This window comes from Zingiber officinale, chromosome 1A (genome assembly GCF_018446385.1).
Source record: "Zingiber officinale cultivar Zhangliang chromosome 1A, Zo_v1.1, whole genome shotgun sequence".
NCBI lineage: Eukaryota > Viridiplantae > Streptophyta > Magnoliopsida > Zingiberales > Zingiberaceae > Zingiber > Zingiber officinale.
In genome coordinates this window covers 141,729,358-141,754,140 of record NC_055987.1, presented here as the reverse complement: position 1 = coordinate 141,754,140, position 24,783 = coordinate 141,729,358, and the positions used below count along the sequence as shown (strand labels likewise).

The 24,783-nt window shown below is 37.9% G+C and overlaps 2 protein-coding genes and 1 pseudogene across 5 annotated transcripts; 1 reads left to right on the top strand and 2 right to left on the bottom strand.

Annotated features, from left to right (window-relative positions):
* Positions 1-1,688: 1,688 nt before the first annotated feature.
* On the bottom strand, positions 1,689-8,689 carry LOC122036441 (protein NETWORKED 1A-like). The gene is made up of 5 exons (XM_042595757.1): positions 8,432-8,689; positions 7,384-7,660; positions 5,092-6,878; positions 2,958-4,934; positions 1,689-2,737 (listed from the first exon to the last, which is right to left on the bottom strand). Exons 2-5 carry the CDS (start codon positions 7,481-7,483, stop codon positions 1,826-1,828), a joined length of 4,776 nt encoding a protein of 1,591 aa, XP_042451691.1. The 5' UTR covers positions 7,484-7,660; positions 8,432-8,689; the 3' UTR covers positions 1,689-1,825.
* A 1,255-nt stretch (positions 8,690-9,944) lies between these two features.
* Positions 9,945-19,421, bottom strand: LOC122036420 (protein RDM1-like). Of its 4 annotated transcripts, none has more exons than XM_042595721.1 (3): positions 19,221-19,421; positions 12,171-12,339; positions 9,945-10,486 (listed from the first exon to the last, which is right to left on the bottom strand). In XM_042595721.1, the coding sequence occupies exons 2-3, from the start codon at positions 12,325-12,327 to the stop codon at positions 10,083-10,085; spliced, it is 561 nt and encodes a 186-aa protein (XP_042451655.1). In that variant the 5' UTR covers positions 12,328-12,339; positions 19,221-19,421; the 3' UTR covers positions 9,945-10,082. The 4 variants fall into 4 exon arrangements, with proteins under 4 accessions (XP_042451655.1, XP_042451664.1, XP_042451673.1 ...); XM_042595730.1 differs by having other exon boundaries at positions 12,186-12,339; positions 19,221-19,420; XM_042595739.1 differs by having other exon boundaries at positions 10,335-11,015.
* Positions 19,422-20,212: 791 nt separating this feature from the next.
* Positions 20,213-24,765, top strand: LOC122036373 (annotated as a pseudogene).
* The last annotated feature ends 18 nt before the right edge of the window (positions 24,766-24,783 follow it).

Here is a 24,783-nt window from a genome sequence, read left to right as displayed (position 1 = left end):
GGAAAGGCTGCTTAATTGTCTCTGCAAATAGACCATGCAGCTGGCGAGAGTTGTTAGCTTAGAGTTGTCAAAACATTTGATGTCTATAATTAACAGCAACAATTAAGTAGAACGGGGACAAAAACAGCAGCAGCACCAATTCGGTGGCACAGGGAAAGAAACCATACGAACAACAAAATACCACCAAACAAACAAACAAAAAAGATATGTATCAGCACTTGCAATTATAAGGGACTGCTAGCTTAGCTACATCAATCATTTACAGCCTTGTAACTACTTTTTAAGGAAAATACTCAGACGACTATATTAGATATCTGCCATGTTCTCGACTGATTGTTTGTGATTCAGAATCATATTTCTTCCTAACTTTAAGCACCTCGAGTTTCAGCTGGTTAGTTCATTTTATAGGTCAACTTTTTCCAGACAGCCAACCTTTCTGAACATGATTCAAAGTTTGGTTAGTTTATTTCAAATCGATTTGACTTTGGCTACTGTAAGGTTTTTTTTTTTTATCTCAATTATTTAGTCATGCAACATATGCATCAACCTTTGATTGATTAGGATATCTCAAGAGTCAATAGAAGAATATGTTATTGATCCATCTAATGTGCAGATGAGATTTTGCTTTTTAAATAGGCTACAGATGTAACTCTGGGGATCCAAGTAATGGTTGTACTGACATAGAAGTTGTTGCATCAATATATAAATGCTAAATCAGGTGTTATGGTTCTTGATGACTTCAAAAGTACTACGTGGATGTCAGCTTTACCACTAAGCTTAATAGGGCATGTTCATGTGATGAGTTCACTGTTCTGTAGTGGTGATTAGTTTATCGTTCAATGAGAACACTTGAAAGGCTAGGCTGCAAATTCAAGTAAAGATGCAACAAAGCACTATATATCAAGTTTCTGCAGCCTTTAGACCACAGCATTAAAAGGAATTTAGCCAAACTAGTATGACTCTATTGCAGTGACACGGTCAGCTCACTAAAATAGTTTCAGCTTCATCTGCATGGTTTCTTAGAATTCTTTTCAGGAATCACGAGCTATCAGTTTTATTCATTGTACATGGAATTCATATAACTTCTGGCCTCCTTGATCATTACGCAACTAGACATGCAAACTTCACTTTTTATCTACCACACTCAATTCTCACTTAACAACCATAAAGTTCTCAATCCATCTCCATATTCTTTTTTCTTCTTCAAGCTGTTTTTACTGGAAGTTCACAAGCAGAATTATTAGTCATCTTTAGAGTAATGCCAAGATGGAGCTGTTGAGTCCTTATGTCTACGTCTTTATCAAAGCTGGCACTGGGAAGATAATACCAAGAAATGGGGCTCGTCAAATTAAGAAATCTCAAGTAAAATCCATGATCCAATAGTACATGCTAATTCTCAGAGTTTCAAACAGCTTCAGAACTTCTATATTGGAAGTGTATGATAGGATCGTCAGAAATATATTAGACACAAGAGTTCTGAAAGTCATTTGAGCATCAAAACTTGGTTCCAATGCATGTTTTCCCTGATTCATGCAATTTTAATAAATAATGATGTACAGAGACATGATCAAGAAATTTCACAACTCAAGGCAAAGTTAAAGTTGTAGCCATGTTATTATTGCTGCAAAGGTAGAACAGATATTGATAAACACTTGTTATCAACATTTATGCTGTTTTTGGCGGTGCCCTAACATTATACAGAAAATGTTATTTCATAGCAGAATAACATGAAAATAAGGAAGACTATATATCTTAAACTAACTGTAATCATGACTAAAAAACCCAGACTGTACAGGCTCATTTTGGTTGATGACGATTCCAAAAATCAGTGCTGGACTTTAGTTCTAGGCCTCATGAGACCACAAAATGGATTGCGCTTTCTCTCGCTCTCATTATCTCTCCTCCCATAAAGGTAATCCCTTAAAGATACTCTGTTTCTTTGCAATCCTTTGTCCTGTCTGTATTCAAATTCTTCTTCAAGTTTCATTAAAACATATTGGATTTTCTGCAACTTGAGCTCCAACCTTGCAACATCTTTGGATCCCCCCTTTGCCTGTTCTGAGATTTGCATTCTTTCCATTTTATATATACCTTCAGATTTGTGGGTTCCACTATCCAACGAACTGCAATTTTCAGCCATCAATTTCAGCCTATTATTTGTATCCGTTAGCTCCAACATGCCAGCTTCTGCCTCCTCCAACTGTTCTTTCACAGAGTCATACCCATAGATGGCAGGCAGTTTATCTGCTTTAGAAATTATTCTCTTTTTCAGCTCATCTATGCTTGCCTTTAGTGCTAGTAGCCTTTGCAAATCAGAATGAAACCTTTTTTGAACCATGTTCCGTTCTTGTAGTGATTCCATTGATGATTTTGGAGAATCAAACTGGTCAATGATCAACTCGTCAGTGTTAATTTCGAGCGAAGGATTATATCCTATTTCTTTATGTAACTTCTCTCTTGATGGCAAGGAGCCTATAGCCTGATCAAGTTGAATGTCTTTGATCATTTGATCACCTTTTGGATACCCATTGTCATCTTTCCTTGCTATATTCAGATGGGCACTGGAATCAATCATTTCTTGCTTTAATTTTCCTTTCCCGTCTCTTATCACCCTTTCAAGAGTTTTGACTTTGTCAATCAACCTCTCCAACAGGAAAACTCCAATTGCTTTTGTACTCATATGATTTTCACTAAATTGATCTGCTTCGTGGCCGTGTTGAGGCACAAAGGAAATTTTCTGAAAAAAGGGGGAAAACCAGCTGAAAGATCTAGGCAGAAATATAAAATGGAAGGTTCTGAAATAGAGAATAACTATGGCAAAAAATGAAGTCACTGCACACTTAGCACTAGAATAATGAAAGTGAAATTGTTATTAAAATCAGAAAAGAAATATTGGAAAAACAAAGTACAAATAGCTTCCACTTGAAATAAATTAGGTATATGTAAGAAATGTATACCTGTTCTGCCTGATTGGCGAATAGTTTAGCCTTTGGAGTTGACACAATTTGTTCTTCCATAGAAATAATACTATCCCACAAGGAGTTTAGCATTGACAAGAGTGTACCTACATCAGCCTTCAGTCCTTGATTTTCTCCCTCAATTTCATGAAGCTTATTCTGAAGATCTTCCACATTTTCCTTGATAAAATCAAGTTCAGAAATAAGTACTTCTCTTTGCACAAGGTCGCAAATCTTGGTTTCCACTATCAGGTCATGAAACTTTTCATCCTGCACTGCTGCATTAATTGTTAAAGTCTGAATATCACCCATCATTTCTGATATTTCGCCTTCACATAGTATAGTCTCACTTGTTTCTTTCTTTAGGTCTGAGATCAGTTGTTCCTGATAGCATAGAAGAACTTCAACCCTTTGATGCATCTCATTGATGTTCCTTTGCATCATCTTATTTTCTTTCTCAAGACATCTAATTTTCTCATTTCTATCAACAATTTCTTGTGAAATAATTGAGAAATCCCCCTCCATCTCTTCTTTAGCCAGTTTAATCTCAGAATTATCCAGTTCAAGAGACTCAAGAAGTTCTTTCAATACCATGTTTTTGTCATGGATGGATTGAAGATTCTGATTGGCTTCTGATAGCTGTGCTTCTGTTTGCATCAATTTATTCATTGTTGTTTCTGTACAAACATCTAGTTCTTCAAATAAGCTAGTGACAATGTCCAGATCAAACTGTAAACTTAATAGGCGATTTCTCAGCTCTTCTTCCAGATAGAGAACAGAGCCAGAGAAAAACATCTTTTCAGCCTCAAGCACACTTATTTTCTCATTTAATCTAGTAATCTCATCCGCAAGACGGTTCTTAATCACATGAAGAGATTCTACATCATAATTGAGGGACTTCAATTCCGTGAGTCTCTCAGCATGTAGACTGTCAGATAACAGATACAGATGATCCAGGCTCATGGCTTCAACAACAATTTCAAGGTGCTCCCCTTCTAAAGCATTGTGCTTTTGACTTAAGTTACAGAAGTCCAGTGATAGACTCTTCTTCTCTTGGATTAGATTGGTAATCTCATACTCTCTTCTTTGTAGAACTTTTTTCAGATCAGTTACCTGTGCCGTCAGGACATTGATTGCATTCTTCAATACTTCTTCCCTTTGGTTACTTGCGTCCAGGTCGATCAGCAGTAGAGCTTCCCTTCCTTTCATTTCACGCTTTTCATTATCCAAGGAAAACAACTTTTCATTTTTCATTTCAAGCTCACTTTCAAGAGAATACTTCTGCAACCCAAGATTGAAGACATCCATACCTATATGTCTCAATAGGGTAGTAATAACTGATGTCTGAAGATGCAGTTCTATGTTATTACTCTCCACTTCTGAAACAGAATCAAAAAGTTTTTGAATTTGATATAGAATTATCTCTAAAAGAACTTCATCCTGGATATCTTCCAGAGATCTAAACTCTTTGTCTATGGAAAGTGCTTTCACTATCAGATTGATCCAATGAATTAATCTCTCATTATAATTAGATAATGACAGTATCTTTTTTGTTTGAATGAGTATCTCCTGCTCCTGCTCTGAAATTAGTATTTCTGCACTTCTGCAAGCTTCTATATGCTTTTGAGCTTCAAAGGAAAGAGCCAAATTCGCTTCTTTAAAATCATACAAGCTCCTTTCTAGGACAAATTTTTCCACCAAAGTACCAATAAGATCATGTTGTTCAGATTGAAGCTGTTTCTCTTTATCATGATATTCCTCTTGCAGGATAGAAATCTTATTTTCAGAAGTACATAGCAGGTTTTTGTATGAATGGATGAGAGTTTCATGTTGTTCTGTTTCTAATCTCAGAGCATCTTCAAGCTGCTTCACCTGATTAATCATCTGATCCTTCTCTCTCAACAAATTCAAGTGCTTATCCATAATTTCTTTATGCCTACTATCCAAATCTTCAAGGTTAATGGTTATGCTTTCCAACTAACAGGATTAAAATAAAAGAATGTCAAGCTAGAAATTGGAAGATGAATATAGAGAAGTTGAATTCTAGAAGAAAAAAAAATAATAGTCATCTGTGTTTATTGTGCATGGCAAAGAAATATAAATGTGCAAGAGCATAAAAGAAGGAAAGATTTACCTGAGAAATAAGAACGTGCCTTTCAGCATGAAGCGTTGAGTTTTGGTCATTGAGTGACTGGCACGAATTTTCAAAGCCCATCAGCTTTGACCTCAAACTCTCAACTTCATTGCTTGCATCAGACAGAGAATTCTCCAGAAGGGAATTCTTCACTGAAAGCATCTCCAGGTTTCCTGAAAGAATCTTTACCTGTGCAGCAAGTGAATCCCTCTCACTTATATAAACAGAAATTTCACTTTTCAGAGACTCATGTGTACTTTCCAATGTTGTAAATTTCCCTCTTAAATCTTCTAATTCATTTTTTACATCAGAAAGAAGCTTATACAAGACAGCATTCTTCTCTGAAATTTTATCCATGTCTTTCAGCTTCTCCTCAAAAAGATCCTTTTCAGCCTCATGTTTCTTGCGTGCTTCTTTCAGCTCATAGTTACCAATTTGCAATTCCTTAATGGCTGTCTGAAGCAACTCTACACATAAATCGACTGCTTGCATTTTCTCCATTAGATCTTGATGCCTCTGTTCTAAATCATCCTTTTCTTTTTTGACATGATAAAGCTCTTGAGCAAGAACTTCCTTTTCTTCTACAAGGATAGCAATTTTATGTTCCAATTCCATTTCCTTTTCCTTTAGCAAAATTATTTCTTCTTGGAGACCTTTCAGCACCAAAGCAGAGTGAACTTTCGCTTCATTTAAGCTACTATTTTCCTCCTTAAGTTTGATAATGTCTTCCTCTAGACTTTTATTAGAAAGTTCCAAAGCCTTCAAGTTCTGGTATTTCTCTTGTAAAGTACTTTGGAGTTTGTTCAAATCTTCTTGCTTTTGGTTGATTTCTTTCTCTTGCATCCTTGCTTTCAGTTCTAGTGTCTCCAAATCCCATTGTAGAGATAGATTGAGCTCTTCAACATTTTTAAGTTTATTGACTTCCTTTGTCATGTCATCACGAAGTTTACACAATTCATTTTCTGTATGAGAGAAATGTAGTTCAAGACTAGATATTCTTTCAAGAGATATCTTTTGTTGGAGATGAGTTTCATCCCTCTCGGAGTTCAATCTAGAAAGGGTTCCCTTTAAACTTTGAACTTCATTTTCAGCATTATTAGCACGCTTAGATTCTTCCATTATCTGGTCTTTCAAAACATGTATCTCTGATGACAACTCGGATACATCTTGTTGCAGTTTTCTTATCACATTGCTTGCACCTCGTTTCATTTTAGCTTCTTGATCATGGTTTTCTGCTTTGTTCTCAATAGCCTTAACCTCTACCTCCAAAGAATGCAGAACTTTTTTCACCTTCCCTACTGAAGAATATGCACGTGCTGCCCCCTCGCCATCTGGAAGCTTCTCATCGTATTGATTGATTCCCTTTCTTCCAGACAATGGATCACTTTCTTCATAATCTGCTCCATTTCTTTTTTTGACATAAAAATCAGGGAACAATCCAAATGCTTCTTTTTTGAAATCATCTGAGTCATATTGTGTATAAATTGGTGAAAAGATTTTGGGTGATTGCGGGTCCAACACATTAGCTGATAAAGCGTTAGGAGATTCATCAGGAAACAACAAAGGAATTTGGTTGGGCAATGCCTCAGCTATTGTTCGATGAGCATGACGGAGCAATCTAGTTGACTGTTCATATCGTTCTGCTAAGGCACGATACCCTCGATAAAATTCATCCACCAACTTTTTAAGTTCAGGACGTTTCTTGTAATACATTTCTGCTCTCCTTGCAAAAGAATCAGCATCTTCTTCTATGAGCTTGATCATTGCTTTAACCTTCACGTCCATGTCTGTTAAGTTTGAATGCCTGAGTTAGTACAATCTTGCAAGAATATTAAGGGCATAATGACAAAAAATCTAATAACAATGTTGCACCTTGCAAGCAAAATATGTTTATAGATATGTTAAAGCTTAGCAAAGTGAAATGACAGCAATTAAAGAAAATAGCTACCAGAAACATATCATTGCTTGTGCCATTTTCATCGACAGACATTACATGTTCTTTGGCAATCACGTTGTGCCCTCCCATTAATAGCATCGCTGTACCCCAGCTAACATGAGTACTACAACATATGTTGGCTGACTTCCAAAAAACCAATGACTACCAACCCCTAGGTTCTTATCTGAAATTAAGCACATATTTTCCCACAAACGATGCATAATAAAGTTGGATGCAGTGTAATACAAATATATTCTCAAAGTCTACCATATCTATCGAACGTTATTTATGGTAACGAGAGATATAAGCCTACACCATTCAGAAACCAAAAATACACTCATGCATGGTTAACTAACCTTGAACATTATCCTGAATCCACTTGGAATTTTTGGGGCTGATATGATTGCCCCACCATGAGTACAGGTGTACTGGGTCTGAATTTGCTAATGTAGTCATCAACAGAAGCGAGCAGAAGAGTGTCCAAAATTGGGAAGAACAGGTGTTGCACAAATAAAATTAGGCAACCAATCCAAGTTCGAGTAAGAGCCAGGTGTAACCGAAAAACCACACTTCAGAAGGCCGACAAAGCTGAAACTGAATGTTGTGGATTATCTTCTGATTTTTATCACCAACCTACGAAGTTGGAAGACAAAGCACTATTAGAATGTTGTAATAGTTATACCATTATATATGCAAAAGATATAGTTTGCTCAGGCAGGACAACAACCTATCACACATCAAGCATATCATAATTCACAATACTGAAGCATTGGAACTGAAGAAGATTAGCTAGCAAAAAGTAAACAAAGAATAACAATACTAGAAGATTTATAAGCTTCTCCAGTGATTACTGAAAGAGATCTCATACTTGTCCACAATATAGAGCAGCGATATGAAGATAAGACCTTTAAGAGCACCAACAAAGGAAAGGACAAGGATTGAAAAAGCATATGAAGTAGATGAGAAAGTCCTCCAAATTCTACTAGAAAAGATGGGGGGAAAAGGAACGACAGCTTCAGGAATTGAATATCTGAACACATAATCCCAAGTATGGGAGCAAAACTTTAAATGTTCACAGTAATTCGGATAGACATACATAGATAGGAAACGGAAAACTAGAAAATTTAAACCCAATCGAGTACACAATCGAGAGGAGAAACAAAAACATATTTGCCGAACTGATTTAAAAAAAGACAGCTATAAAACAAGACGCCTGTATCAAAAACCATTCCAAAAAAAATGATCATAAGAATCTCACTGAATCCGTAAAAAATCGAGCCCAGTGATCTACTAAAACATCAAGATTATTCTAGGGATTTCCACCTCCTTAACAAAGTGAAGAAAAAAAAAATCCAATTTTTTAGGTATAGAAACACCGGGTGAAGCAAAGAAATAGAATCATACCGAGGAGCAAATAAGGACTAGGCTCCAATCAGCAGCTTCGATGATGAACACCAGCTGCTGTTCTCGTCCATCCTCAACCCATCCGCACTTCTCTCTCTCTCTCTCTCTCTCTCTGATCACAGTAGAAGAATTTTCGTAACGGAAACGTCCAAGAGAACAATAAAAGGATAAGAATGAGAAGAAGAAGAAGAAAAGGAAACGGCAGAAATTGAGGCTGCTTTATTGGTATGGACCGATCATGCAGTTCTCATTTTTTCAATAAAGGCGTGATTTTTATTATGGAAATTCAGGCGGCTGCTTTGACGTTAAGCAATAAGGTAGTGCATTCTATTCCTGCTTTTGCATGCTTCCAAAGTTCTTGTGCGAGGTTTTGACATTTTGACCTATTTTCGAAAAAAAACATATTCTGAAAAATGATTTTAAATATTTTTAGAGAAAATACTAAACAATAACAGTCAGATTATTTTGAAAAATATAAAAACTTGAAACAGTAGCGTTTATAAATTCAACATTTTTATAATAATAAATTATATAAATACTTCAAAATAAAATTTTTGTACGGTTCATGAGATATATAGATTTTTTTATTATTCGAATAATTTAATAATAGAGTTACCAAATTGGATGGCCACCCATTTTATTAAACAATTCGATTCTTTAATGCCACCCATCTTAGAATAATTTTTAAATTAGTAGTTTTTTATAATAAGGAAGAATAATTAACGAGTGATATTGTTTGTTTTAAAAATGGTTTTTATTATTTGTAAAAAAAAAAGGTTTTTACAACGATCACGCATGCCAGTCTTGGGCCGGTGGAGAAATTATATAATTATATTATTCATAAATAACAAAATAATTACTTTTTGTCCTCCATTGTTTCTACCTTTGAAGGGGCGGCGCAGGGAATTGGATTCGGTAGCCGCCCAAACACTCAGCGCTACTCTTCAATGATCTGGAAATCTGAAAAAGGAGAAAACGTGTATTTTTCCACACCAGCATTTCCTTGTCCTGTTCTTCATCCCCTTTATTAATAATTGATGGAGAATAATGTAGCTAATAAATTAATTCGTTGATATTGAGAAGCAAACAGATCGACTATGACCATTTGGTCGTCTATTGATTATCTTAATTATCCGATCATGAATTTATATTTGATTATTTTCCCATATGCGTTATTTAATTGTGAGCACGCGCGGCTCAATAATTGTTGGTTCGCTATTTACGAGTCATCACTCGCATCATACATGTGAGTTCTGTTAAGACTGGCAAGTAAATTGATCATTAACTTTGATGTACAGAACAAACAAGTATCTTCCAACCAACACGATATTTGCTACCTAGAGAATTATAGCAACCTCTCAGCAAACTGGATTAGTCTGTAACTATATCTTGATTATGATTGCTAAATTAATTTCATCCACCATAAAATAAAATGATTAAGATGGTCACCATAAGAAGGGATTAGGATGAGCAACTTTGATAAGATTAGCCATCAATCCAACTCACTACGCAATAACAAACAAAGCTGGTGGGGCAGCTAGTGCAAGCTTACTTTCAATGACTTTAGATCAATTCCAACTAGCTATGCAGGACAAATTATAGCACCAGAGTAGTGGTGTCATTTTGTGCGAACATGACATCAAACATGCAGTCATGAATCAAAGCCAGAATAGATGCCACTCTCACGCAATAGCCTCTTTTCCTCTTCGACGTAGCTCTTCCCCCTGCTGGCCTGACCAAGATCCCTTTTGCGCTTCTCCTTTTGTGAGAACGATAAGTTTTTGTCTTTCTTGTCGGACTGTTGGCTGGTTGTAACATTCAACAGCTTCTCACCTTGAGCTACAATAGCTCTGGTGTGCTCCCGCTCTTCAAATGATTCTTCTGTGATACTTTTTGATGCGTCAGATCCTCTGCCGGTTGACCATGACCAGTCTTGCTCTTTATCATTGATCCTTGGGGGAGGCACCTTTAAGATAGAAGGTCCACCACGATAACCATGCTTGCTTAAAGCTTCAAAGTTCAATCCACCAGGTTTCTTCTTTTTGGAGTCGAGTTCTGTTCATGGAGTCAAACCATCACCAAATGTTGTATGTACTATATAAACAAAGTCCTTTCAAGAACATTATCAATATATCCTAAAGAAACACAAATGACAACCAAAAGGAGCAATCCTTTTTCTTTAAAGATGGAATAGCAAAGTGCCCGAAGGTTGCATTTGGTGATTACTATTAGATAGGATCAATATGGATGTGATACATGGGATCAGAAGCCCAAAGCTTGGCTAAATAATGATGCGATGTGGTAGATCTGTGGACTTCTTCTGTGACCCAGATAAGGGCCTCAGCTTTGGAAGGATGAATGATGGTATCTAAATGTCGGTTTTCCTTATCGTGGCCAACCCTAGACTCATCCCATTGTTTCATTAGTATGTTAGTGAGATAGTGTAATGGCTGTCCATATAATTGTTTCAAAGATTTGGCCAATCCCTGCCATGAAGTGTAAGGAACGACAGAGCCCAATTTAGAAGGAATGTGTAGTTGTCCCATGTATTCCTGATACATCTCTGCCCTTCTGATAAGTGAACCTGCAGCGTCAAGGACATGGCAACGAGATAAGTTAAATTACTAGGCCATATTATAAAAGGCTCATTATTAGTGAAACAGAAATTTATATAATTCATATGGGACTGTGGTCTGACAGACAACCCTCTACGTAAGCATAGCCAGTGACATGATAGCCCACTCACAACTAGAAATCCCAATGATGATTGCAAAGTAAAATTATTGATCTCAAAACACATAGGCAACATTCTTGATGATTTAAGAGGATTCTCAACTTTCAAGTAATAACATGAACCTTGATCTATATGGATAATTTGCAAGGTAAAAGATTTCCATCATTCAATAAAAGGCTTACCTGCTGCTTAAACTTTAATCATGTAGATCTTCACCATGAAAAATCTCAACTAGTATTACTTATCCACATAGATGACAGACTTTCATTGAAAGGGAAAAAAAATCTACCCTCACCTCATATTACCTTGCTACACTCGGATGATTTTCTTTCATTTTCTTTTATTAGCAAAACCTTCAAGTGTTTCTCCAAATTGGCCATCGAGAAGTGCAAACAAACAATTCTGTTTGATTTAGGTTACATCACTATGGAGCTGAGAAAGTGTAGTTCACAAATTGCAAAAAGGTCAGTGAGTTCCAAGAGCTACTGAAGTAATCTCTAAGGAAATATGAGAACTTGTCTCATATTTTTACTATCCAGATTTCCAATTCATCATAGAACCAAATAAACTCTTAAGTACAAAGTGATGAACATTTTGAACTGTAACATTAAAATTACAACCCGACATCCTTCCATTCAAAGAAAGGATGGAAGCTAACATCATACTGGATCATTTATCTACAATAGTTCAGAAACATTTTGAGTAGAAGTTTAAAAGATATAGTAGTATTTCATTGCACAAATATGATGCTTTCAAAAGATAAATCAAACCAGATAATGTAGAAAGAATTAAGAAATTGTAGTTGTTGATACTTCACGAAGAAAATTATCAGGACTGTAGAGCTTTTTAATAGATGGATGCAACCTGAGATGGCGTAGAGTCTAAAAACAATAATGTAAAGAAGACGGAATATATCCCAGTAATTTCAGGGTAATTTGTGATATTTCAAGTTCAGTAAAAATAATCAACAACAAATCCTTTTACAAAAAGGGATCATTTTACCACCTCTAGAAGACGAACCTTTTGACATATAATCTTTGGATTGAGGACCTCCATCTTTTGTGGGTGCCTTTTTTCTTGGTGCTCCATCTTCAGATTCTGAGCCAGACGAATCATCTGAAGATATTTCTAACGATTTTTCCCATGGAGCCGCTCTCTTCATTTCACAACCACCCTACCAAGCACAAGAGTAATAAAACGTAAGAGAACATTAAGAAGATCAGAAGTGAAGATCGTCTGTCAATGAGCTCGAAGAAACAAATAAAATAATAAAAAAATGTAGCAGGAGAAATCAGATTCACATGATTAGCTATGCAAGGCAAAGCTAAACAGCATACAATATTAAGCGACCAACATAAGACGCATAAACAAACAATAAGCACTCTACAAATGACTGTGGGACTGATCGTGTGGGGCGCTCGGGGTCAGCGTATGACCTTTTGCCACCATAAACAAACAATAAGTACCCAAATCTATCATTGTCGGCTATAGAAATTTCTAATGGAATATAAAAGATAGTAACATAGTGCAAAGTCTCCTGCTGAATACACTATCCATACACTGGAATCAACATGGTTTATCACAGAAAAAGGAAAAACTTCACAATCAGCGTGATATGGCTACTTTAGCTTAGAGAGAATCACAGACAAAAGTACCTCATCAGGTGAAAATACAAATTAATCACAACGAACAAACAAATCTAATCCAAGTTAGTAGATGATGAATTGAAAGTGATATAACTACAGGGTGTATTAGTTTATTAGACAAGTTTGTCAATAGTTTGGCATACCAAAAATTGTATCTATTAAACAAGCATAGTGGAAGTTGTATATATAGCAGTTGTTTTGACCTAGGCCAGGTCTTGGATCAAGCATATGTTTCTCCCTCTCGGTTAAAGGATCGACTAGGCCTTCTCTCTCGCAGATTTAGGCTAGTTGTAGGTGCGAACTTACTCTTCGCTCTACAAAATAAGCGATTGAGCCTACTTTTCCCTCAGTTATGACTTAGAACAATTGCTGGATTAGGCACATCGTTCCATCTGCCAAGAGAAAAGATGGCTGGGTTCACACATGTTCAATTAAAGGGAAGACTCAAAGAGTGTAGAGGAAGAAGGAAACACATAAAAGTAACCAGAGAAGGTTAGCAAAACAAGCACTTGTCAGTGCAGTACAAGCTGACAGTCACTAGGTAAGATCCTAACTTGGTGGGGGAGATGGTTAGGAACCAAATAATTCTCAGGGAATGGACGAATGGTATCCAGCACCTTGTAGGGATCAAAGGAGGCCTTTGAGGCACAAGTGGGAGGATAATCTTGGGCCCGAAACTGTTCCACCACATCCACGAAGCCTTGCTCGAAGAAGAGGTCAGTCCAGGGCCCAAGTATGTAGTTGAATTCCGAGGAAGCCATAAACACCGACTTCCAGGCCTCCCATTAATCATCCGCCCCATCTTGTAGGTAGTCAGCTCAATCTGGTGTCGTGCAACTTCGGCTGAACAATGAGCTTGTTCCTCAACAGTCGATTGTTCCGTAGCTCGTTGAGCAGCCTCAGCAGAATCTAGGGCCAATTTCAAGTTCACTAGCTCCTCCGACAAGCGATTGATCTCAGATTGAGCCATCTGGACCTCATCTTCCAAGCAGTCAGCCCGAGTGTGTTGCTTGACCTCTTGAGCAACACTTACTCGGTGTGCCTCGAGCAAACAAGGCACTCGGAGTGTGAGCTCCATGTGTCGAGTCCATACCTAAGGAGAGGAATAAGGAGTGAGCAAAGATTAAGCCAAGGTGTAAGTGGCAAACTTATTTGCACAAGCTTGGCCAACGTGTCTTCCAGAAGCCTAGCCAAGGATAATTGTTGAACGAGATCCCGTTCCTCAATGGCGAGACTAGCCAGCCGAGGATTTTGAAAGGAAGCGGTAGAAGCTTCTACAGGAGGGGCCGATCCTCTTCACTCACTGGAACAGGATAGCATAAAGGCAGCACAGTTTCAATTAATACCCTGACGAAAAGGGAGGAACCTAGGAAACTATCTTGGCGAAAAGGCAGTTGAGTGACCCGAGGACGCTTTCAGCGGGGAAGGTCACGCAATTAGGTAGATGATGAGGTCTGTCAGAAGGGCGGGGGATGATAACTTAAAAGTCGTCAAAAAATTTATAGCCATAATGAAGGTTGGAGGTCTCAATTTCAATGTACCTAGTGAGCGTACTCTTGAACCAAGGAACGGAAGAAGGTTCGCTCTCGCTCTGCTGAAGTCTATTGCCGCCTCTCTGACCTTCATTCTAAACCCTCGTAGGATGCATGGTGATGGTAGTAGCAGGAGACGAACAAAGAAAGAAGAAGTAAGGAATGGAGACTTACATGTGGGAGAACAAAGATGCAAGCGGAAGAGAAAGAAGATGCAAAACTGACATCGCTGAACCCTACCTTGAGTATATAAAGGAGTGGTAGCCATCTGATGAGTGAGAATCTCGAGTAGTAATTATGGTTTGCACTTCAGGAATCAACTAACCATGATTCCCCATTCGATCCAAAAGATTACAGTGGCTTGAGGGCAAATTTGGCGTGGGTGCCAAGACTTCCCGCCTAAAATGGGTTATAACTTCAGTCTCACTCAATTCACACTCATCGACTCGTCTTAGCGAGGGGTCTAGTGATCCTAGGGGCCTTGGTGGGGAAGACAACTGACTGAAAAAAGGATGACTTGGGAATTGTGTGAACTAGGAGGTCTCAACCACACAGGTTTTGCTCGAGAGGTCTCGACTTTGGCCATGAAGGTCCTAGCTTGAGAGGTATTGAGTTCTCGGCTCCTAAGGTCCTTGATCTTGGCTCTAACTCCGAAGGTCTCAAAGTCTCGACATCAGTTCTAGAGATCCCGACTCCGATTCCAAAGGTTTCAAGGTCTCGGCCTTAATCTTGAGGTCTCAGCATCAATTCTAGATGTCTCGAGGTCTCGGCCTAAGAGGTCTCGGCCACATAGGTCCTGGCCCAGTAGGTTTCAATCACATAGGTCCTAGCTCGTCTCGACTTTTGCTCGGGAGGTACTCGATCCCAAAGATTCTAGCCAAATATTTCTTAGTCTAGAGTGTCGCAGCTCAGTCCTTTAAGTCACAGTCATACCGTAATGTACCTTAGAGAGGTTTAGCCTCACCGCTATTGGGGACAAGCATAGTCTAGATCCTGCTTAAGAAATCATCCTTTCCTATTCCCCTGGAGAATATGTCTGTCACCAACAAAGACAGGGATAATATTTTTTCGAGATGAGGCACAACTCGGGATCCATTTTTAGTGGCGGGACGATTGACGGACTGAGTCCTCCTGGAGGAATGCCTTTAATAGAGAAGATGGAAGTCCCAAAAATGGAGTTTTTTTGACCTGGATTTGTAAACCCTGAACTTTGTTCCTTAGTCCCACAAAATTTGAGGTTGCTAAATTTTTTAGCAACATAAGTAACCAAACCAGATTTTCTAATTCCAACAACAAATTTCATGACCAAACAAAACACACTAGCTATTGCCTCAGACTAAAAATAATGCATCCAGTAATCTTGGATCATGTGCCACTTAAAACCACTAAAATTACGCTGCAGGAGTGAATCCAAAAATTTGAGACACGTTGAACATACTTTCCAACACAAACCCAAATCTAAACTTAACCCAACAAATAGAAATCAAAGATGAAAGGATAAGAAAGGGAACAAAACTGAGAGGATACCTTGATTCAAGTTAACGACCAAATGTTCAAGGCAGTGTAGATGAGGAAGATGTGGATGGAACCCTAGTAATCGTCAGGGAAGGAGGTTTCGGTCTCCGACTAAAAAACCTAGTGGGACATTTCTTTATAGCAGGTGCCAAATGGGTCGGGCCGAGCCGGGCTAAGCTCAGCGCACCTCACTTCCATGCGTGCGTTATACGACTGAGTGAGTAGGGGCTACGGATGTGATACGGGCACCTTGAGTGAGTCAAAGTCGGGGCACCCGAATCACTTTAGGGCACCCCAACTTTTAGTTGTGTAGCGGAGACGCGCACAGAGAAGTGTGCAGTGCCCCATATATATATATATATATATATATATATATATATATATATATATATATATATATATATTGGGTTTTTAACTTGCCGTACGCATTGCCATGGGTGGTTGTCTAGTCAGGGCGTCTGGAAATGATTTAAGTCCATGAGCAACACGCACGACAAGTCGGGCTGGATAACGAAACCATATATATATAACAATTAAAACAAGCTATTTTTTTATTTCACTTTGCCAATTAAGCATGCTTTGACTAATTAAATTCACCTATATTTTTTTTTTTTACCAAAATCAACTACTCTTTACATTTTTTAGTTGGCACCGACTAATTTTGAGCAAGGTTTACAATTTCGACCCGTGCCAAGGTTTCGGTCCTGGACCAGAGCGATACAGTTTCGGTACCGTATCGTGCCGTGTCGATATAGTTTCGGTATTTTTTAAATATAAAATATAAAAAATAATATTTTAAAAAAGAAAAAGATATGAAAATAGATAAATAAATAAATAAAAATTTTATTATAATTTTTAAATTAAAATAAATGAAATATAAAATTAATTAGATAATTTTATTAGGGTTTAATAAAGTCTCTTTAGATGATCTCTATCATAACTAGGAGTTGATTAAAATAATTAAACTAAGTTTAATTAAAAAAAATCTGAAATCCGACACCACTCGCGAGTCTGCACGACTTGGGCGTTGTCGCGGGGTTGCGCGACCAGCCATAGCTGCGGGGATTGTGTGACTCCTTCGGCGCGACCACATTGACTGTGCGGCCCTTTGCAGTGGTCGTAGGGTCACACGATGCCTCCACGGTGGCAACGAAAGGGTTATGCGACCCCTCTGCTACTGTTGTAGGGTCGAGCGACCCCTTCACTGTGACCACGGGATCGCGCAACACGTCGCACCTGTCGTGGGTCTGGTGCCGAGGTCATGCCGGTGCCAATCACCGAGTGGAACGAGACGTTTTGCCTGTTTCAACCATTTCGGCACGACACTTTAAACCATGATTTTAAGAGTAACCGATCTAGCCCCACGAAAGTTTCCGTCAAGATAAATTAGGAAGCGTTCGCAACGGGCGACCCATCAGTCCAGTGTTCTTAGGTCAATCGTCCATTAAAAGAAATTCATCCGTTAATTGGCTGAACATGAAACTTGATCTTTAAATGTGTGAAAAACTGAGAAGGCGGCACTGTGCCAAAGCTCAGTGTGTCACGACCCGAAAACTTCATCCCTATATGAGAGATAGCCTCCTTGCTCGAACAATATTCATCCCTTCATCAAAATCCGCATATAATATCCAAGAAGGGTACATGGGCGGTACAAACATGAATATGCAACATTTTACTTAATGATGTAAAAGAATGTTTGAACCAAAATACCGACTCTACTATACCATGACATGACTGAAAGCTGACCTCGTGCAGACTGTGAAAATAGAAACTGTCAAAATAACAAAATGCATGAGTGCAATAAAGAAATAAACTGAATGGACTCTATAGACGTCTCCAAAACCATCATTAAGCATCTCTAAGCAACCATCCACAATATTGACAAACTTTGAAAATCGCCTCGTCTGTAAATCTAAAGGTAAAAGGGAAAAGAGAGTGAACACAAAGTGCAAAGTAGAGGTAGAGAAGACGTGCATGAAAATAAAATCAAGAGGGCACAACATAGTTTACACTTTATATTTTTCATGTCATTCATCCTTTATTCTCTTCTTGATTTAATTTCATTAGTTCTTAATTTTTCATCTTCAACATTACATACAGTAGTCTTATTTTATTCGACAACTCAACATAATTTATTTAGTGAGTGACAACATGCAATACAACCATCACAGATGTGTTGTATAAGAAAAGGTGAACGACCTGCAATCCACCTAATATGAACGCATCCTGTATAAATGTAAATATAAGGGTGAGCGGCTTGCAACTCACCCAAGGAAAATGCCTTGTATATGAGAGTGAACGACCCACAATCCACTCATAACGAAGAACATCGTATGTATGCATATACACATAAATAAGGTGAACAACCTACAATCCATCCGAAAGAGATGTATCGTATATATACGGATTGAACGGCTTGCAATACACCCAATACAAAGTACATCATGTGTATGCATATATACAAACACAAATATAGGATCAACGACCTGCAATCCATCCAAAAAGTATCCCATAAAAATAGGATGAATGACTTGCAATCCATCCTGCGAGGTAAAATCATCTCAATTTGGCAGTAGCCTATGAACGCGCGAAAAGATTCAACAATCTTCTTTAAAGCGTGGAACAAATGCTCTATATTAATAGAGGAAATATTTATTATTGATTTGGTATAAATAACCTCATAACCTTCCAGAAGTATAGAACTAAAGTTCTATAGCACAAGGGTTTCACTTGCTTCTCTATTTATTTAGTTGAGAAGCTACGAAATTTCTTACGAGCATGGAGCCGAACCCTCTCGTATTGTTCAATTTTAGGTAACTTCTTCAAAAACATCATTTATATTATTTATTCACTTGAAATTTTCATGAGAATTTACGTTCTCTTTTATGGAACTACACTAAGTTCTCTTGTGATATCTCCAAATTTTCCATCGTACATTATGAATATCATAAATAAAATTTCGATAGGATACTGTTTTACCATAATCAAAAGGAAAATCAGTGATCAAATGGTTTTTATCAATTTGATAAGATTTTATCTTATCTACCGTTTAGAACAAAAGGGAAAAGAATGGATAAAATGTATACATCTAGAATGATGGATGCAATCGACATAACTCAGCCAGGGTTGTAGTTCTACAACTATAACTCATGAATTAAGGAATCATATGAATAATAAAACTAATTCTGGAACTTTAGTTTATACTGATAATGGAAACAGAGAAGAAGACTTAAATAGGTATTCAAGTCAGAATTAAGCTCGAATAAACAGAAAGATCAAACAACTAGTTGAACAATCTAAAACACTTTATATTTAATCATGCACGAAGGTAAATCAACAGGAATCAAGCAAGAGAACTCCACCTAAATCGAAGATCTAATTGCGCTTGCTGTTGTGAAGCGTTGGCAGCACGATGACAACGTGCGGCGGCTGCGATGGCGCACGGAGACAGCGACGACGTGCAGCGACGACGATGACGACCACGGCAGGGAGCAAGGGGCGGCAGTCTCGGCGGCGTGAAGAGTTAAGGAAACGTTGGTTGAGGAAGATTAGGGTTAGGGCAGGGTTTTCAAAGGAAAGGGGGGCCAAACTTTTACATTAAATTACAATAAGTTTAGAATTTATAAATAAGCCCCTTTAACAAAAAGATTTTGTTTTGATGCTATAACACAGTGGGCTCCTTACATGATATCAGTAGAGGGCAGCAGTGAATATATAGCGGTGTAAATGAGTCAAGTTGCTCATGAATTATTCGAAGCTCGATTCGATAAAAGCTCGTTTGAGCTCATTTCATTAGGCTCGTTAAGATAAACAAACTAAGCTCAAGCTTCACAATATTCAGCTCGTTAACTCGTGAACATGTTCGTTAAGCTCATGAATCAATTTTTAAATAAAAAAATAATAATTTTGATATTGAATTTATAGATTTTATACTCTATTTATGAAAAACATAGATAAATATATTAAATTTATTTATTAGAATAAAATTATAAATTTTAACAAGAATATTGTAATTTTTAAAAAATATATAATTTAATTTTTAATGAATATTTAAATTTATAATTTATATTTATTAAGCTCGTTAGGCTCGATAAAAGTTTGAATAAATTCGTGAGCCATGAATATATTCGTTAAATAAAACTCGAGCTCGGCTCGATTATAAACGAGTCAAACTCAAACATTCAAAAATTCGGCACGACTTGACTCGATTACACCCCTAAATACATGTCCCAGCTAAGCTGCAATCATGCAAGGTGGTCCTTTCCCTGCCTACAAAGAAAAAACTCCATAAATCATGCCCCAATCCCCACATTTCGCCACTACAGATCTTCTTCTTTCTTCTCCTTCCATGGTAAAAGCTCGGTATGATCCTCCTCTTCTTTTCTGTTCATCACGAATTATTTGACTATGAGAGCGGTGTGATTGAAACAAAACAAGAGCAATGGTGCTTGTCCGAGTATATTTGTCGACCAAGACAAAATTTGGGTTCGGGGTAGAAAAGTTGTCCATGAATACATCTTAAGTCTATTTGTTTTCTTTTATTGTTTCTGCATTTGGCCCTATAACAATTGCAAGTGTGTGGGTTTGGGTTTGTTTTGTTTGCAACAATTTAAGCAAAAGATTTGCTTCCAAGTTCTAGATACTGGGATGGGATCTCTACAAGATATGCATCATTTTCTCCTGTTTTATATATTTGTCCAGTTTACTCCTCCAATTCCTGCTGTAAGATTAGAACACTAACAAAGAGCCACCTGGTTATATTTGGAAGGATATCAAGCAGATGCTTGGAAGGATTGCAGTTTCTTTGATGAAAATTTTTCTTTCTTGGGCATCCTCTCTTTCAGGAATGTGCAGTTAGTGGAATATTAAGGAATCAAATAAAGATGAAGAGATTGCGAAGTCTTTGGTTCATTATTTTGATTATAGCATACTGGAGGACAGTGGTCGTAGCGGAGTATCTGAAGTACAAGGATCCTAAGCAACCACTGAATGTTCGAATTGAGGATTTACTTGGTCGAATGACTCTTGCTGAGAAAATTGGTCAAATGTCACAGATTGAGAGAGGAATTGCAATCGCTAATCCTGAGACATTAAAGACCTACTTCATAGGTAAAAATGTTTGTTTCTGTTGAATGTTCTATAAAGAATATGAGATGGAATGATAAGATGGCCATTGGCTTATTACTAACTGCTAAGTATTTGGTACAGGTAGTGTTTTGAGTGGGGGAGGCAGTGTGCCTTCGCCTCAAGCTTCTACTGAGGCATGGGTGAACATGGTGAATGGAATTCAAAAGGTTGCTCTCTCTACTCGTTTGGGCATCCCAGTAATTTATGGTGTTGATGCTGTCCATGGTCACAACAATGTCTACAAAGCCACTGTATTTCCACATAACGTTGGACTGGGTGCTACTAGGCAAGTGAATTCGTAACACACCAAATTGTTCCTTGAATTACTAAAGTAGTGTTGGGATATCCTCTTTGTTAGGTCAGTAGTTTACTAAAGTAGTGTTATTTTATTATTAGTGATGAAGTGTCAAATACATGGCTTTACCATTATTCAGTAAAAACTACAACACATAATTCTGGTTGTTTACTAAAATGAAAGACAAACTCATGAACTAAGAGCATATGCCTCTAGAGGGACCACTTCACAGTTATTATGTTTTTCTATCTCAGAACTCCAGAGTAAAACTTTATGCTTTAGTTCATGAAAGTTGCGTTGACGTCAAAAGTTCCTGATGAAATTCTTTCTTGGACTACATTGTTATAGTTTCAACCAAAGTATTCATGGGTATCCATGGCATATCATGTAGTTGGCTTGGTTTCTGCTGCTTTAGTTAAAATGTTTTGATCTGTTGAATATACTTTTGGAATTATTGTATTGTCAGATTAAGTTCAGCAATTTCTTTCCACTGCCTTATTAGGATGTTGCAGCTTAGATCAAAGTATGATATATCTATGCCTTAGCACCTAAGTTGTCACTTTTGCTTTTATAGTTTTTCCTGCAATGATTTGTGCAAATCCATCAACCATGGCAGAGAGAAAAATATAACCAGCACTAGAACTTGCAGCTTTTACACTGAATAAGTTTATAAAATGAACTTAGATTTTGATATTTCTTATTCAATGGTAGATCCAATTGGGAAAAAGCTTTTTTAGATATTATTTCTTATTACTCAGCACTTATATCAAATCTGTGTGAACCAGGGATCCTGCATTAGTGAAGAAAATAGGTGCAGTTACTGCACTTGAAGTTAGAGCAACAGGAATTCCATATGTATTTGCTCCATGCGTGGCGGTAATTGATAATGATGCCATATCTACATTATTCCTCACTTTAGATGATCATGCTGCAAGGTGTAACATTCTTCTAATTTCAACTGTTTCAATATAATTTTCTTTATGTGTTTGCGCTTACAGGTTTGTAGAGATCCTAGATGGGGTCGGTGTTAGGAAAGCTACAGTGAAGATCCAAAGGTTGTTCAAGCAATGACCGAGATCATCCCTGGCTTGCAGGGAGATGTGCCACCAAATTCCCAAGGAATTCCTTTTGTTGCTGGAAGGTGAGTTTTTCTGATAATTGCAACATGATAGGTTAAATATTCCATCAGTATCCCAATGATTTGGTTGTATTGTTTTACTTACCTCTGTAAGGAACATACATCTATATGTTGAAGTAAGGCTACATTGCAATTACATCAGTGTTGCAAAATTTGGTTTCTTAAGGAACAACTTGTGCATGCTGTAGGAGAAATGTTGCTGCCTGTGCTAAGCATTATGTCGGTGACGGTGGCACATACAAAGGGATCAATGAATATAACACCATTGTAAGTGAACATGGACTACTTAGCATCCACATGCCTCCTTACTACAGTGCTATCTCCAAAGGCGTATTCACCGTGATGGTTTCCTATTCAAGTTGGAACGGAGTGAAGATGCATGCCAACCATTTTCTAGTCACTGATTTTCTTAAAAACAAGCTTCATTTCAGGGTTAGTAAGTGACAAAAAGATTCATCACATGTTGCCAACTCTTTAAGATGGTTACTTTATGGTTGTTCTTATGGAAGTATTTTATTGATTTAATAGGGATTTGTAATCTCAGATTGCCAAGGTGTTGACAGGATAACTACCCCAGAACATGCAAATTACACCTACTCGATCGAGACTGGAATCCTTGCCGGTATCGACATGGTTGGTACCGAGAACTATTGATATCCTTAGCTTTATTTGCTTTAAGTTGATTCTATATTTTGGTAGAAGCACATTCACTAAACACTTTGTGTGCACCAGGAATCAACCTTTACTACAAACATGTGATCATACACTGAGACACTCGGTTTGACTTAAGTTAATCCACACAAACTGTCTAATATGAGAGTAAACATTACAAAAATACTTGGACAAACACAATGTGCCATCCTTCTTCCATCCATTGTCTCTGCATATGCTCTCTGACCTCCTTGTTCTCAAGATAATACATAGATTATTCAGTCATGTTGAACTTAACTTCGATCATGGCCCATGTCACGTTGTAATTGGATTAAAGAAGTTATAGCAGTACAAATTAGTTTATGCAGAATTACAAATTTTCTAACATCGACAGATCGTTCTCTCTTATATTTTGCCTTTGTCTCTGGCAGATAATGATTCCATATGCATATACAGAATTCATTAGTGATCTGACCAACCTAGTCCAGAAGAACGTCATACCCATAAGTCGAATAGATGATGCTGTGCGCAGGATTCTTCGTGTCAAGTTCACCATGGGCCTATTTGAGAACCCATATGCTGATCCCAGTTTAGCAGATCAGCTCGGCAAACAGGTAACCAACTTCCTCAACTTTCTGTGTGCAGTTTGATGTCATACTCCAAATCAGCTTTTCAATGCTTAGTACTTGTGTCCCTCCATCACTGAGATGATACTCTTTGCCTCGACTAGGAGCACCGTGATCTAGCTAGGGAAGCTGTGAGGAAATCACTTGTGCTTCTGAAAAATGGGAAATCTGCCAATAACCCAGTGCTGCCTCTTCCAAAGAAAGCGAAGAAAGTCCTCGTCGCTGGTAGCCATGCTGACAATTTGGGTTATCAGTGTGGAGGGTGGACCATTACTTGGCAAGGGGAAAGTGGAAACAGTCTCACAATCGGTAAGAATGATACTTAACATATGATGTTCAGTTTGCTCTTCCAATCTTTCATGGCATATTGAGGCCAGAAGTCATTGTTTAAACTATCATCCCTTGCAGGGACGACGATTCTTAATGCTATTCGATCCACTATTGATCCGAGCACCCCAGTGATCTACTCCGAAAAACTTTGTGAAGCTCAACGAGTTCTCCTATGCAATTGTGGTGGTTGGAGAGAAGTCATACGCTGAAACCTATGGAGACAATTTAAACCTTACTATTCCTCCCCCTGGTCCGAGCGTGATCCATAATGTGTGCAGCAATGTCAAATGTGTCATAATCCTAATCTCTGGGAGGCCGCTTGTGATCGAGCCATACATTGGCACGATCGATGCCCTGGTTGCTGCATGGCTTCCTGGCACCGAAGGCCAAGGTGTTGCAGATGTGCTTTTTGGTGACTATGGGTTCTCAGGCAAGCTTCCTCGGACATGGTTTAAATCTGTGGAGCAACTGCCTTTGAACTTTGGCGATCCACATTATGACCCTCTCTTTCCTTATGGTTTTGGCCTTACAACAAAGCCAGTTAAGGAAAATTAGGGAGTGCTTTGGTCGCTTAGTTATGAATGTTTTAGACTATCTTGCTTTAAGACTGAAGAGTAGAATTTTCAGAGTAGCTAATGACTGAGATGTTGGTGTCATCCACAATCAGTTGGCCCTAAACAATCTCTTGCAAAATAAAATTAGACGGCATATAATATACCCTTCTTCAAGACCGTACATTGATAGGAGTTATCTCAGCT

Coding starts and splice junctions, on each gene's coding strand:
- LOC122036441 (XM_042595757.1), bottom strand. CDS start 7,483: ATGACTACATTAGCAAATTCAGACCCAGTACACCTGTACTCATGGTGG. Junction 4,935..5,091: donor GGCACGTTCTTATTTCTCAG/GTAAATCTTTCC, acceptor TAATCCTGTTAG/TTGGAAAGCATAACCATTAA. Junction 2,738..2,957: donor TCGCCAATCAGGCAGAACAG/GTATACATTTCT, acceptor CCCTTTTTTCAG/AAAATTTCCTTTGTGCCTCA.
- LOC122036420 (XM_042595721.1), bottom strand. CDS start 12,327: ATGAAGAGAGCGGCTCCATGGGAAAAATCGTTAGAAATATCTTCAGAT. Junction 10,487..12,170: donor AAAAGGTTCGTCTTCTAGAG/GTGGTAAAATGA, acceptor CTCCATGAACAG/AACTCGACTCCAAAAAGAAG.